Raw genomic sequence first — 15,377 nt, 5'->3', positions numbered from 1 at the left:
CTGGCAGAAACACATACATCAGGTGGGATAGGTAATTAAAAATTCGTTAAACTAGGAAGCAACTCAATTTTCAAATAACTGCCTACAGATTGGAGTAAAACACAAGTGTTTGGTCACTAGTGAGTAATTTTGTGTGTTCTCTTTATTTGTCCTCTTAACCTTGAAAGTCACTGATTTTGTAAACCTGGAGGAAGTTAACAGTAACTCAGAACTCTGATCTCTACTTTCTGCTTCTAGAAATATGGAAGGAGACTGTCCTCGTATTTGGGGTACAGACTCTTCATGTAAGCTGGTATCCTCACAGGATAAGAATGTGAAACTTAGCGTGAACAATGTGCTGAAGGAGATAAGAATTTTTAACGTCTTTGGAGTTATTAAGGGCTTTGAAGAACCAGGTAAAGATCCTTGGGGACTTTTTGTTTGGTTTTCCTCACTAAAGATGTGGCCAGAGGGAGGGAGGGCAGGAGAGCTGACTGGGCTTGGTTTCTTGAAATGCTAAACCATATTTGTCCTAAAGTGAACTAACTGTTCAAGTGTCAGCTTTAATAGGAGGTAATAACAGCCTAGAAAGTTAACTTGTTGAACTGACCGTTATGCCTAGGAAATCTCTTTTTAAGTTATTAAATAGACCAGAGGTAAGCAAATTTCTTCTTAAGGAGCAAATAATAAACATGTTGTAGGCCAAACAGTCTCCATTGCAACTCTTCAACTCTGCCATTGCAGCATGAACACAGCCATGGACAATATTAATGAATGGGCCTGCAGGCTGTAGTTTGCCACTATATATGTTTGCTATCAAATAGTCATATCATTTGGTAAGGAAAGCCCTTGGACTTCAGTGCTTACTAGACAATTAGTGAGCACAAATAAGTAGGCAGTGAGTAACCTTAATTAGTAATGTAGAAAAAAGAGATTAGTATTGTCATATGAATGTTTAATCCCTGGAGTCCTAAGTCAGATCTGAAGTAAGGATCTCTTACCCTTACTACATATACTACATTTTTTACCCTTCTACTAATGTGTTTATTCTAGACTTCACTATTAGGAAACAGTTTAAAAGCTGATTGAATAATTTATCTTTTTTTTTTTTTTTTAATTAAGATCGCTATGTTATAGTAGGGGCCCAGAGGGATGCCTGGGGTCCTGGAGCTGCAAAGTCCAGTGTAGGAACAAGTCTGCTATTGACACTTGCCCAGATACTTTCCGATATGGTGGTAAAAGGTAGAGTACAAATTTTGAGAACTTGAGCATCTGTTCTATACTGTGCTTCTGAGTGTTATAATATGCTTTGCTCACTTTTGCTAATGTTCTTCTGGTTCACTTGTGCTGGGCCCTAGGACCCAAAGATTCAAGAACGTGATGGGGGTTTGTACGTGTGGGTGGGTGGGTATAAGAGTGGCCAGTACCATTGGAGAGAGGCTTAACAGTAAGCCTTTCTTACATCAACATTCCTTACAGTTTATTTATTTATTTTGGGCTGTGCTGGGTCTTCGTTGCTGCACAGGCTTTCTCTATTTGAGACAAGCGGGGGGTACTCTTTGTTGCAGTGTGTAGGCTTCTTACTGCCATGGCTTCTCTTGTTGCAGAGCACAGGCTCTCGGACCTGGGGCACACGGGCTCAGTAGTTGCGGCTCCTGGGCTCTAGGTTGCGGGCTCAGTAGTTGTGGCACATGAGCTTAGCTGCTCTGCAGCATGTGGGAGCTTTCTAGACCAGAGATTGAACCCGAATCTCCTGCATTGGCAGGCGGATTCTTTACCACTGAGCCACCAGGGAATCCCTAGACGCTGAATTCTTAAGTACAAAGTAGGTTGTCTTTTGTTGTATCTGCTTTTGACTTTGAAACAGTTTTCTGTGTAGTGTCTTCATGAGTTTCTTTGAGACCCTGGAAAGCATTGTATTGGGTCCTAAATTCTCTTTGACATATCCAGAATGATACAGCAAATCTCTAACATGGTCCCTAAGGAATCTGTTTGAAAGCAAGCAGTGTCATACCTCTGCACTATGTTCTTTAGTTTGATTATAGAATGATAATATAAAACTTTATAAATAAAATATAGAATATTTGATTTGTAAGTATATAGTATATAATATGTTTATGTAAGAAAGGCTCACTTTCAAGCCTTTGTCACATGGTACTTGCCACTGTTTTATATCGACTCACCCACACATGCAGACCCCCATCACAGTCTTGAATCTTTGGGTCCTAGGGCAAGTTGCAGTGCTTAACTCATATACAAAAGTAAATTAATGCAGAAAAAGATGTACCCAGGGGAGGGGGAGGAGTGGAGTGGAGGGTAGTGGCCCATAAAAGCCCCAAAGGAGCTATCATTAATTTCTCTGAAAACTCACTCTTTCCTAAACTTAAATTTGTGAGTTTTAATTGTCTCAAACATTTGTTTTTAAAGTAATCTGGTATTTTAAGTAACTTCTAGGTAAATCGTTTTCAAAGAAGATACTTGGGTTGTGATTTCACATAGCTCTTGGTCTGGAAGTTATGGGACTCAAAGAATGGAGTGTAGGAGTGAGGTCTAGTAAGCTGGTCCCTACTGTGTACTTAAGATCTTATTTGCAAATGATCTCCTATTACTTTAAAAATGTATTTCTATTTCTTCTTTTGGTACTTTTCACTTGGGGCCTCAAAAGGAAAAGAAATAGTTTTGAATCTGTAGTCTGAAGTTTCTGATTGCATCTTAAGTCAGTTACTGACCTGTAACCTTTCCCAAGATAGAACTAACTTTTTGTTGTTTTTAGGTCAGTTTAAACCCAGCAGAAGCATTGTCTTTGCCAGCTGGAGTGGTGGAGACTTTGGAGCTGTTGGTGCCACTGAATGGCTAGAGGTATTATCTATATCTTATCCATACACAGAATGGGCCTCCCACTTGTAATTACTTAATCTGTCTTCCAGAAACCATGCTCTTTTAGATTTGTTTAGATCATTTTTTACCTTCATATATTTAGTTTCAATAAAATCCAGACTTAAATAGAAATCCCTAATGATAGCTTTGTTGGTGATAACTGGATTAATACATACTAGTACATTGGTATTTTTCCTTTTCCAGGGATACCTTTCCTCATTGCATTTAAAGGCTTTCACTTATATTAATCTGGATAAAGCTGTTGTTGGTAAGTGTCTTTTCTTTAGTATCTTTTCATGATAAATTTATAAACTACTTATAAAATAGAAGAAAGCTTTCTAAAGCGGCACTTTGTAAAAAATAACATTGGACATAGCCAGATCAAAAGGTTTACATAACTTTCTCTTAAATAATGCATTAAGTTATATGGGTGTGGATTGCCTTGCCTAGAGCAGTGGTTCTTTACGTGGTCCCAGATCAGAAGCATCAGGATCATCCGGGAACTGTGAGAAATGTAAAATTTCAGGCCCTCGCCTACACTTTGAACCAGAATCTGGACCATACCATCTAGCAAACTTTTCTAACAAGTGCTCTAGGGGATTATGATGCACTAAAGTTTGAGAAGCACTAGTTATCTACTTTGGACCAAGAGGAAATAAACCATACCAATAGAATGGTACTTCTGGAGACTAATTCACAACTTGCTAGATTGTGGCTTCATGGATAGAAATATAAGATAATCAAACTCTGAAAGAGTCTGGTGTTACCAAAAATACAGATGTAACCAGTGGATGAAGTGGAGAGTAATGAAATGTCTATTTGGGAAAGAAAAAGGAAGGAGTTACAATTAAACTAAATTTTATTAGTCATTATTGCTGTTTTACCTTTGCAACAAAATGTATTGAATATAACAAGCTTGCTATAGTTAATAGATGACTGCCCTAACATGGATGAACCAAAAAGTTACAAAAATACACATCGTTAACATTAAATATGCAAACCCAAGGACTAAGAGCTTCAGTTGAGTAAAATTTGGTGTTTAGCAGTCACTAAAGAGCTTGACTCCTCTACCACTTTTTTGTCTACTTCATAAAGAGGGATAGCTGTTGCATGTGCCATTGATTTAGGTTATTGTCCTCCTGTTGGCCAAGTAGTTTTAGCTGTAGAAGCAGCAGTATGCAAATTGCTTGACTACAGAAGGAGCAATGTTAAAGTAATCTCTTTGCAGGTACTACCAATTTCAAAGTTTCTGCCAGCCCACTGCTGTATTCACTTATTGAGAAAATCATGAAGGATGTGAGTATATCCTTAATTATGAAAGTGTAATGAAAGTTAGACAAAATAATAGGATGACAAACATATATATTTAACTGTAGGTGTCTATGAGAGTTGTCTTGAGTCAGAATGTTAAGGAAGGTTTAAATGAACTTGAACCATACCTGAGACTTAAATGATGAAATACTCATTGAATAAAAACAGACATATGAATGACTATAGTTTTGAATGACCAGGAAAAAAACATATAATATACTGGAGTGATTAAAGCTGGAGAGGAATAAGGGTCAGGGAACTTGAACTTGATCCTTTGGGAAACTGGGGAATTACTATAGGGTCTCCCAACAGGGCAGTAATGTGTTTACAGGTTAGGCTGGCAGTAGTATAATATGTGTTGGAAGGAAGAAACTAGAAAGAAGATAGTAGGCAGAACATAAAAGCTATAAAGGACTGTTAAAACTGGGTGAAGCCCCCTTTAAAATGTTAAAAAGGAAAACTTTTTTTCTTATTTTTTCTTATAACTAAAAGAACTAACAGCACAAACCTTGAAGGAATAACTTCAGAAATTATGGATTGTTTTAACTGTCTTAAAGAAAATTTTTTCCAGAAGATATAATTTAAAAATTTAATGTTTTAAATAAATGTTTATAAAGAAAAATGTTAGTGACTAGTCTGAATGAATAAATCCAAAAAGGTTCATTTTAATCATAATTTATTTTACAGGTGAAACATCCACTTACTGGGCTGTCTCTGTATCGGGACAGCAACTGGATCAGCAAAGTGTAAGTTGAGAAAGGTGAATGAATAGCTAACAGGAAAGCAGGGTCACTCAATAAATAGCACCTACTATGTCCATTAGAGGTTTAAACATAACCTAGCATTGAGTTTACCTGTACCTGGAGAGATTCAGTTTAAGAATTTACTTGAGGGTAGGATAGGGGTCCATGTAGCATAGTCTATTCTTTAGAAAACTTTCTAAAGACACTTTTGGCTCTTCTTGCAGGAAGAAACTTTCTTTGGATAATGCTGCTTTCCCTTTCCTTGCATATTCTGGAATCCCAGCAGTCTCTTTCTGTTTTTGTGAGGTAAGTCTGAAGAATGCTACAGCATTATATCTTAGATCTTCTTTGGTCAGTTTTGAGACCAAGTTTCCTAGAATGCTTAGTATGTATTGAGAAATTATATATGTCCAGTTACTGTAATCTTCCTTATTGTCAGTCTTAACATAGAATTTTAATCTCAGCTTAGTTAGCATTTGAGTTTACTTGCTAAAACTTCTTCAGTTATATATGATGACTTTTAGTAACAAGGCTGTTTGTTGGACAGTGCAAGTATAGAATATTTTCTTCAAACAAAGTTCTACTGGATAATGCTGTTCTTGATGCCTGTTGAAATATGATTGTAGATGTTTGTCCCGAGATGTTAGTCTCTTAGGCAGGGATTATAGATAAAAGCATGAAAAAAAAAGGCAAGCTTTTTAAGGGACAGAACTTTGAACTTATCAAGTTGTTAGAAAACCAAGATTGGCTTGGTACAAGTGCCAATTAGAAGACACTGAGAACCAGGCAGACTAAAAATGATAAAGGCCCCTGTGTTGGAGTTGAAAAACCATCTGTGTAGCAGGCTCTTCCAAGGTGTGGAGAGATCCCAGAGTTCGTCCAGGGGTTCAGGGTAGAAACTGTTGACTTTGGCATCAAATTGTTGACCCAGTAGAGGCCAGGTCCTTACTAGATTTCTTCCCACTGGGTGTTTTAGCCTGGGATTAGGACAGAAAAAGTGAGGAAGTGACGAAAGATGTGGATTTACAGATTAACATAGCTGGAATTCCCCTAACTTTCTGCTAGATCAGCAGTATGAATGGCATTGAAATATTAGGTCATGATGTCTATTTAGTACCCTTGGAAGAACTGAGTGTCAGGTCCCAGGGTTGAGGAAATTTATGGATGATTTCTGTTGACCTTCAGAAGTCTTTTTTTTTTTTTAAGCTGTTCAGAGGTATAGGTAATACCTCTACAAATAACATACATACCTATACAGATATGTATGTAACACATACAGATAAGCATGTGCATTCTGAAAGTTAAGGACTGGGGTCAAACTAAAGGATTGCCAATGAGATTGCCACCAAGGACAGCGGTAGAGTTGAAGAAATAGTTACTAAAGTTGTCCAGTGAAAGTAGAGAGTTCTTGTGAGTGTGGAATGGTCTCGTCACAAAGGCAACATGAATGGATGAATGCTGCATGATGAGAAAGAAGGTAAATTTTGGCTAAAAGTACTGAGCGACCTCACTTTCACTTTTCATTTTTACGCATTGGAGAAGGAAATGGCAACCCACTCCAGTGTTCTTGCCTGGAGAATCCCAGGGACGGGGGAGCCTGGTGGACTTCTGTCTGTGGGGTCACACAGAGTCGGACACGACTGAAGTGACTTAGCAGCAGCAGCAGCAGCACTTTATATTGAAAGTACATTTCAGGCATGCTCTCCTCTTCCCTCATGCCAAACTTCTCAGGGAGACAAGAACAAGGATACAACCTGTTCTGGCTACAAATCCGTTCAGGGTCTGTGATGTGATAGAACAGGGATTCAGTACAGCTTAGGAGAAAGTGAAATCATTCCAGGAGTAGGTTAGGTTCAGAGGAACAAGCAAAAGCAGTATCTTCTTAAAGTAGTGGATAGGAGATCAAGTTGGAGTAGGAATATATTAGAAGCAAAGGAAGAATTATAGTTACTGTTACCTTGATGGGGGAAACTAGAATGTGAAGCTCCTAGTCTTGTAACCCACCTTTGTTTTCCAGGACGCAGATTACCCTTATTTAGGCACTCCCATGGACACCTATGAGACGCTGAATGGAGAAGTTCCTCAGTTGAACAAAGTGGCACGTGCAGCAGCAGAAGTGGCCGGTCAGCTTGTGATTAAACTTACCCATGATGTTGAGCTGAACCTGAACTATGAGATGTATAATGACGAACTACTTCGGTTTGTGAAGGAAATGAACCTATTCAGAGCAGACATAAGGGTAAGCACTAATTAAATCAGGTTCCTACTGGTAAAGCATCAGACAGTTTGAAGAATACTGTTTAGCTGTTCCTGGGGAGCAGGACAGGTAGCCAAAGTATGTTTTTAAAGTGCACTGAAGTATAATCTTGCATAGAATCCATAACTCACTTGAGAGGAAGCTCAGAGACTGCAGGACATAGGACAGACCACAGCAGGTGTTTCAGAATCTACAACAGTGTTTCCTCATTCATCTGAAATAATTCTCTCATTCATGTATTCCTAGCACCCCATAAAGAGGCTGGGTGTAAACCATATGAAGATCTCAACCATGAACTTTTGAGTTTGGGCCACAAATACAGAGATCCCATGGGTGGAGAGAGGAACATAGCCCGTGGGCTTATTTAGTGTTGATCTTTTGTGTCGAATATTCAAACTTTTGATAAAACCAAATTAATATTAATGAGTGGCTTTTATAGTACCAGAAGTCAATTCAACAGATCCCTTAAATAAAGTAAATCACTGATAACCGAATCTTAATTATAAGGATTGGCTTTCTTGAAACTTGAAACTAATTGTAACTGATCAGAAACTGGGACCTAAGAATGGATAATAGTACTATTTGCTGAGCTTAAATGTGAGTATGTTACTTAGTTTATAGAGCCTGGAACCGTCTATACAGCATGCTTATATCCAGCTTTTGCTGACTTGAGCTTGTTTGTGAGTCTCACCCCCTTTTATCAGAATCCTTTCAGTTACTACACCTAAATTTAGAAAGGTATGTAGGATAACACCCTTAGAAATATAACGTCTAATAGTGCCTCTCATGTCTTTCTGTTGCAGGATATGGGTCTGAATATGCAGTGGCTGTATTCTGCTCGTGGAGACTTCTTCCGTGCTACATCCAGACTAACAACGGATTATAAGAATGCTGAGAAAACAGACAGATCTGTGATGAGGGAAATCAATGACCGTATCATGAAAGTACGTAATCCTTAGAAAAGGAGGAATTCAAGTTTGTTCATTTCTAATTGGTAAATCTTGTGTTTCTAAAAAGTAGGTTTTATAATTCTGGGAGCCTAGACTCCTTTCCCGCTTTAGAATTCAGCACAAATTTTAAAAAAGATCTAAAGCTAGTATATCTAAACTGAAAATACAGAAGACATTTGACCTAGTATTAGTTTTTTTAGGCTCTAAAACCATTTTAAAGAAAGGATCAGTAATGATTTTCATCTGTCATTTTCTCTGTATTTCTGTTTAATTCAACCCTTACCTTCTTTATTATTAGTGGAAACTTGTAAAACTTCCATATGTAGGCTCCAACCAAAAACAAACAAGAAACAACCCAGTGCAGTTAGAGTTTATAAAGGAATAGACAGCTTTCCTTACAGTTTTAACATTAGAAGATTAGTAGCTAGGTTCTCAACATTCTTAAAATTCAGGGAAATTTAAACATTGAAGTGAGAGAATGATGGTTGTTTTACTATATCAGGTCATTTTCTCATGATAAAAGTTGTAGCATTGTGTAAGGTCTATGTTTTGTTTTTGTAGGTGGAATATCACCTCCTCTCACCCTATGTATCTCCAAGAGAGTTTCCTTTCCGACACATCTTCTGGGGCTCTGGCTCTCACACTCTGTCAGCTTTACTGGAGCACTTGAAGCTGCGTAAGAAAAATAATGGTGCTTTTAATCAAACACTGTTGGAAAACCAGTTGGCTCTAGCAACTTGGACTATTCAGGGAGCTGCAAATGCCCTCTCTGGGGACATTTGGGACATTGACAATGAGTTTTAAATGTGACACCCATAACTTATATGAGAACATCAGGGTAGTGTGGTTTCTAGACTTGTATTGGTTATGCTAAATTTTCAGTAGGGCTAAAAAACTAATATTAAAATTCTACCCAATCTTGGTACTACTAGATGTTGGTCTTTAGGCAGCAGCTTTTAATACAGGGTAGGTACTTGCATTTCAAGTTAAATTGAATAATTTTTTAAAATGTTCACAATAGAATATTTTCTCTGATTATCTCTAGAATTTTTAGTGCTTTGTAATGGTAACTGCCTCTTTCCTGTCATAGTTCTGAAAAAGTCAGAACCAGTTATGTGAACTATTTGTCTAAATCCTAAGGACATGAGCTGGTTATCTTATGAGCTGGAGGAGGAAGGTGATACCTGCTGAAGGTGGAAGGTGATGGCTTAGAGTGATCTTCCATCTTCATTTGATGCTAGACAGACACCAGGCTGTAAGGCTTTACTCTCTATGTGGGGTCTCTGCCTTCTGTAAGGATTTAGCTGGTTTCCACCTCTGAAAGTGGAACAATTCACTTTCAGAAGAGATGGGACATGTTTTCTTGCCAATGAGGTCTGAAATAGAGGGCCTTCAGCTGCATAAAATGAGGTTCAACTGTTTATCACAGGAGTAAGGCCTTAATGTGGCAATCTCAAGATTATCTATGAAAAGAGGAGACCAGAAAGCCAAAGACCTAGTCTATTTTCTTTTCCTCTGTCCCTTGTCCCATAAACCTTTGTTAGTTTTTTGTTTTCACTTATTCCGAGGTATTTTGAAAGAGAACCAGGTTTTAGGTGTTTAATTTCAAACTCAGTTTGTCAGACTTTAGAGAACACACTGCCAAATTTTGGCCAAAGTGTTAAGTTTTTGGAAAAGCTTCCTGTCATTTTGGCACTGAGATATTTATTGTTTATTTATCAGTGACAGAGTTCACTATAAATGGTGGTTTGTTTTTTTTTTATAGAAGATAATTATCGGAAGCAGTGCCTTCCATAATTATGACAGTTATACTGTCGTTTTGTCTTTTTTTTTAAAATAAAAGCAGCATCTGCTAATAAAACCCAACAGATACTGGAAGTTTTGCACTTGTGGTCAACACTTAAGGGTGTTAGAAAACAACCGCAAGCTAAATAAAATTATAAAGCTCAGTCTTGAGAATTAAATTTAATTAGTGGTTGCTAATCAAGTTAAACTTCTATTTAGCTAACCAGATAAAAATGGCAGTTCTTCTAAATGCAGCGAATTGTGACCAAGTTATAAATTAATGTCACTTAAAAGCTGTGATTGTATTCATACATGCAAAATTTTACAGTTCAATTTATCCAAGATGTAACTTCGATTTGAATTTTGCAAAATTTCCAGTACCTTTGTCACAAACCTAACTCACATTATCGGGAGCAGTGTCTTCCATAATGTATAAAGAACATGGTAGTTTTTGCCTACCACAGTGTCTATATCGGAGACAGTGATCTCCATATGTTACACTAAGGGTGTACGTAATTATCGGGAACAGTGTTTCCCATAATTTTCTTCATGCAATGACATCTTCAAAGCTTGAAGATCGTTAGTATCTAACATGTATCCCCAGCTCCCTATAATTCTCTATCTTTTAGTTTTAGTTGCAGAAACATTTTGTGGTCATTAAGCATTTGGTGGATAACTTCAACCACTGTAAAATAAAATTACTTCCTTCAAGGTTCTTTGTTTTTAAACCTGCTGTTGTGTTCTGTTCTATTTGTGGTTTCTCCGGGTCTTCTGTTAGGCAGGATAGTAGCATACATTTATAATGTTTGCTGTTGCCAAATGAATTTAACTTTATCCCCTTATTTGCATGTTATCTTCTATAAACTTAGTTCACACAAGTTTGAATCCAGAATTAACCTTTTAGCTTAAAGCAGTAGAAACTGGTACAAGAGTTTGGGGGGAGGGGGAACTGCAGGGTAGGGGGAGGTAAAGTTTGCTCAAAGGTCTTTGATCACGTCTCCCCAACCATTAGTATTTGGTGGTTGTAAGTTAAACGTAGACATGAACAAGTAAGTTTGAGACCACATCAGTTAGGACTTTATTTTCTACAAAGCCATTTTTATTATAAACCTGATAATCAGCTGTTCTAAGGCAGTTCAATACTGTCATCTAAAAGAAAGTTCATAGGGTAATCTTAAGATTCTTAAACTTAGTGTCATTTATGTAAATTAAAATAGGCCTAGATTAACACAGCCTCACTGATTTGTTTGGCTGTTCAGTCTGTCTCGGTCTTCCAGTGTTTTGTCTTGAACTGATACTTAGTGTAAGTGAAAAGGTCAGAGTTGGGATTCCTGGTTTGAGTATCACACTTTGTCATTTTAATGAAAGTTCAGTGACTTCAAGGCATGTTATGAATAACGGGTATACATTTTACAGCAGTAAATTTCTTCAGAAAATTTTTCTGTAGTTAAGACTAAGTTATTTACAATCAAACAAGTCATTATGTGGTAAGGGGCTTAATATTCCTGAAAGAAATGGATATCTGACTAATGCCAACCAGCTGGTCAGATTTTTTCTGGTTTTAGATGACACATGTATTTTGAAGGTAAAAGGATAAAGTGAGTGAGCTTTGTCATGATTCACTATTCTAGAACTTGCATGACCTTTATTGTGTTTCCTCTGGAATGTTCTTGAAATTTTAGTTTACTAAAGATAGCTTATTAGACTTGCCAACTTACTGCTCAGCTGTATCTTTGTGAACAAGTGATAATGCCCTTACAATTGTATACAATCTGGTATGTGCAACAATGTGGAGATTCCTCAAATGATTTAATAAAATGCTTGAACACTGAGTTGTCATTTTTAATAGATTTCACTTAGGTTCCCAGTAAAACCGAGCAGAAAGTACTGAGTTCCCATATACTCCCTGCCTGCACACCGCCCCCATCCGTTTCTCCAACTATTAATATCCTGAGAGTGCCCCATCCCCACCAAGTACGTTTGTTACAGTCAGTGACTCTATCTAGACACATCATTATCCTCCAAAGTCCATAGTTTACATTAAGATTCACTCCTGGTGGTTTACATTCTGTGGGTTTGGACAAATGTATAATGATGTATTCGCCGTTATAGTACAATACAGGATAAGGTTACTGCCTTGACTATCCTGTTCTGCCTCTTCAGCTTCCCTTCCCAGTAACCCCTGGCAACCACTGATAATTTTTACTGTCTCCATAGTTTTGCCTCTTTCAGAATGGCATGTATTGGGTTGGCCAAAAAGTTCATTCAGATTTTTCCATTACATCTTAAGGAATCATACAGTTCATTCAATGTAGCTTTTTCAAATTGGCTTATTTCAGTTAGTAATATGCATTTAAGTTTCTTCTATGTCTTTTCATAGCTTGATAGCTTGTTTATTTTTAGTGCTGAATGAACTTATTGCCAAATTCAGACTTAAATTGAAGAATTTAGACCATTCAGATATGACCTAAATTAAATCCCTTATGATTATACAGTGGAAGTGAGAAATAGATTTAAGGGACTAGATCTGATAGATAAAGTGCCTGATGAACTCTGGACGGAGGTTCGTGACATTATACAGGAGACAGGGACCAAGACCATCCCCATGGAAAAGAAATGCAAAAAAGCAAAATGGCTGTCTGAGGAGGCCTTACAAATAGCTGTGAAAAGAAGAGAAGCGAAAAGCAAAGGAGAAAAGGAAAGATATAAGCATCTGAATGCAGAGTTCCAAAGAATAGCAAGGAGAGATAAGAAAGCCTTCCTCAGTGATCAATGCCAAGAAATAGAGGAAAACAACAGAATAGGAAAAACAAGAGACCTCTTCAAGAAAATTAGAGATTCCAAGGGAACATTTCATGCAAAGATGGGCTCGATAAAGGACAGAAATGGTATGGACCTAACAGAAGCAGAAGATACTAAGAAGAGGTGGCAAGAATATACAGAAGAACTGTACAAAAAAGATCTTCACAACCAAGATAGTCACGATAACGTGATCACTGACCTAGAGCCAGACATCTTGGAATGTGAAATCAAGTGTGAAAAGGCAGAGGCACCAGAGACCAAATTGTCAACATCCGTTGGATCATGGAGAAAGCAAGAGAGTTCCAGAAAAACATCTATTTCTGCTTCATTGACTATGCCAAAGCCTTTGACTGTGCGGATCACAATAAACTGTGGAAAATTCTGAAAGAGATGGGAATACCAGACCACCTCACCTGCCTCTTGAGAAACCTGTATGCAGGTCAGGAAGCAACAGTCAGAACTGGACATGGAACAACAGACTGGTTCCAAATAAGAAAAGGAGTACGTCAAGGCTGTATATTGTAACCCTGCTTAAAATAACTTATATGCAGAGTACATCATGAGGAACGCTGGGCTGGAAGAAGCATAAGCTGGAATCAAGATTGCCGGGAGAAATATCAATAACCTCAGATATGCAGATGACACCACCCTTATGGCAGAAAGTGAAGAGGAACTCAAAAGCCTCTTGATGAAAGTGAAAGAGGAGAGTGAAAAGGTTGGCTTGAAGCTCAACATTCAGAAAACAAAGATCATGGCATCTGGTCCCATCACTTCATGGCAAATAGATGGAAAAACAGTGGAGACAGTGTCAGACTTTATTTTTGGGGGCTCCAAAATCACTGCAGATGCTGACTGCAACCATGAAATTAAACGACGCTTACTCCTTGGAAGGAAACTTATGACCAACCTTGATAGTATATTAAAAAGCAGAGACATTACTTTGCCAACAAAGGTCCGTCTAGTCAAGGCTATGGTTTTTCCCATGGTCATGTATGGATGTGAGAGTTGGACTGTGAAGAAGGCTGATCGCCAAAGAATTGATGCTTTTGAACTGTGGTGTTGGAGAAGACTCTTGAGAGTCCCTTGGACTACAAGGAGATCCAACCAGTCCATTCTAAAGGAGATCAATCCTGGGTGTTCATTGGAAGGACTGATGCTAAAGCTGAAACTCTAATATTTTGGCCACCTCATGCGACGAGTTGACTCACTGGAAAAGACTCTGATGCTGGGAAAGGTTGGGGGCGGGAGGAGAAGGGGACGACAGAGAATGAGATGGCTGGATGGCATCACCAACTCGATGGACATGAGTTTGAGTGAACTCCGGGAGTTGGTGATGGACAGGGAGGCCTGGCGTGCTGTGATTTATGGGGTCGCTAAGAGTCGGACACGACTGAGCGACTGAACTGAACTAAACTGAATATTCCATTGTCTGATGTAATAGTTTATTTCTCCACCTACCAAAGAACATCTTTGTTGCTTCTAAATTTTGGCGATTACGAATAAAGACGTGTACAGGTGTTTATGTTGGCGTTAAGTTTTCAGTTCATTTGGGTAAATACCAAGGAATGCAATTGCTGGATCATATGGTAAGAGTATCTTTTTGTAGGAAACTTCTAAAATGTCTTCCAAAGTTACTGTACCGTTTTGCATTCCCACTAGCAGAGAATGAGAGTTCCTGTTATGCCACATCCTAGGCAGCATTTGGTGGTGTTAAGTGTTTTGGATTTGGGCCATTCTAGTAGGTATGTCGGAGAAGGCAATGGCAACCCACTCCAGTACTCTCGCCTGGAGGATCCCATGGACGGAGGAGCCTGGTAGGGTGCGGTCCATGGGGTTGCTGGGAGTCGGACACGACTGAGCGACTTCACTTTCACTTTTCCTTTCATGCATTGGAGAAGGAAATGGCAACCCACTCCAGTGTTCTTGCCTGGAGAATCCCGGGGACGGGGGAGCCTGGTGGGCTGCTGTCTATGGGGTCATACAGAGTCGGACATGACTGAAGCGACTTACAGCAGCAGCAGCAGCAGTAGGTATGTCAGAGAAGGCAATGGCAAGCCACTCCAGTACTCTTGCCTAGAAAATCCCATGGATGGAGGAGCCTGGTTGGCTGTAGTCCGTGGGGTCACTATGGGTCGGACACGACTGAGCGACTTCACTTTCACTTTTACACATTGGAGAAGGAAATGGCAACCCACTCCAGTGTTCTTGCCTGGAGAATCCCAGGGACAGGGTAGCCTGGTGGGCTGCCGTCTATGGGGTCACACAGAGTCGGACACAACTGAAGTGACTTAGCAGCAGCAGCAGCAGCAGTAGGTATGTAGTGGTGTTTCATTTTAATTTGTATTTCCCTAATGACAAGACATCGAGCATCTTTTCATGTTTTTATTTACCAAGTGTATATCTTTGGTGAAGTGTCTATTCGGATCTTTTGCTCCTATTTTAAGCAGGTTGTTTGTTCTTTTATTGTTGAGTTTTAAGATTTTTTTTTGGTATATTTTAGATAACAGTCCTTTATTAGATATGAGTTTTACAAATATTTTTTACCCAGTTTGTGGTTGTCTTTTCATTCTCTTGAAAGTACCTTTGCAGAGCAAAAGTTTTTAATTTTAATGATGTCCAGCTTATCAATTATTTCTTTCATGTATCATCAAACCCATCTAGATTTTCCCTTAT

The 15,377-nt window shown here is 38.5% G+C and overlaps 1 protein-coding gene across 4 annotated transcripts in view; it reads left to right on the top strand.

Annotated features, from left to right (window-relative positions):
- The window catches only part of TFRC (transferrin receptor), a 30,613-nt gene extending 18,879 nt beyond the window's left edge, over positions 1-11,734 (top strand). For all 4 annotated transcript variants that reach the window (XM_055401594.2, XM_055401406.2, XM_055401445.2 and 1 more), the window contains 10 exons: positions 238-395; positions 1,102-1,221; positions 2,753-2,838; positions 3,061-3,124; positions 4,085-4,152; positions 4,855-4,913; positions 5,135-5,216; positions 6,928-7,149; positions 7,971-8,111; positions 8,679-11,734. In XM_055401594.2, the coding sequence (XP_055257569.2) occupies positions 238-395; positions 1,102-1,221; positions 2,753-2,838; positions 3,061-3,124; positions 4,085-4,152; positions 4,855-4,913; positions 5,135-5,216; positions 6,928-7,149; positions 7,971-8,111; positions 8,679-8,921 (1,243 nt within the window). In that variant the 3' untranslated portion in view covers positions 8,922-11,734. The remainder of the gene's footprint in view (positions 1-237; positions 396-1,101; positions 1,222-2,752; positions 2,839-3,060; positions 3,125-4,084; positions 4,153-4,854; positions 4,914-5,134; positions 5,217-6,927; positions 7,150-7,970; positions 8,112-8,678) is intronic.
- The last annotated feature ends 3,643 nt before the right edge of the window (positions 11,735-15,377 follow it).

This window comes from Moschus berezovskii, chromosome 1, assembly GCF_049115385.1.
Source record: "Moschus berezovskii isolate FMDL1 chromosome 1, NW_MosBer_1.0, whole genome shotgun sequence".
NCBI classification, from domain to species: Eukaryota; Metazoa; Chordata; class Mammalia; order Artiodactyla; family Moschidae; genus Moschus; species Moschus berezovskii.
Note: the sequence above shows the minus strand (reverse complement) of the source record. Positions and strands in the feature narration are given on the sequence as shown.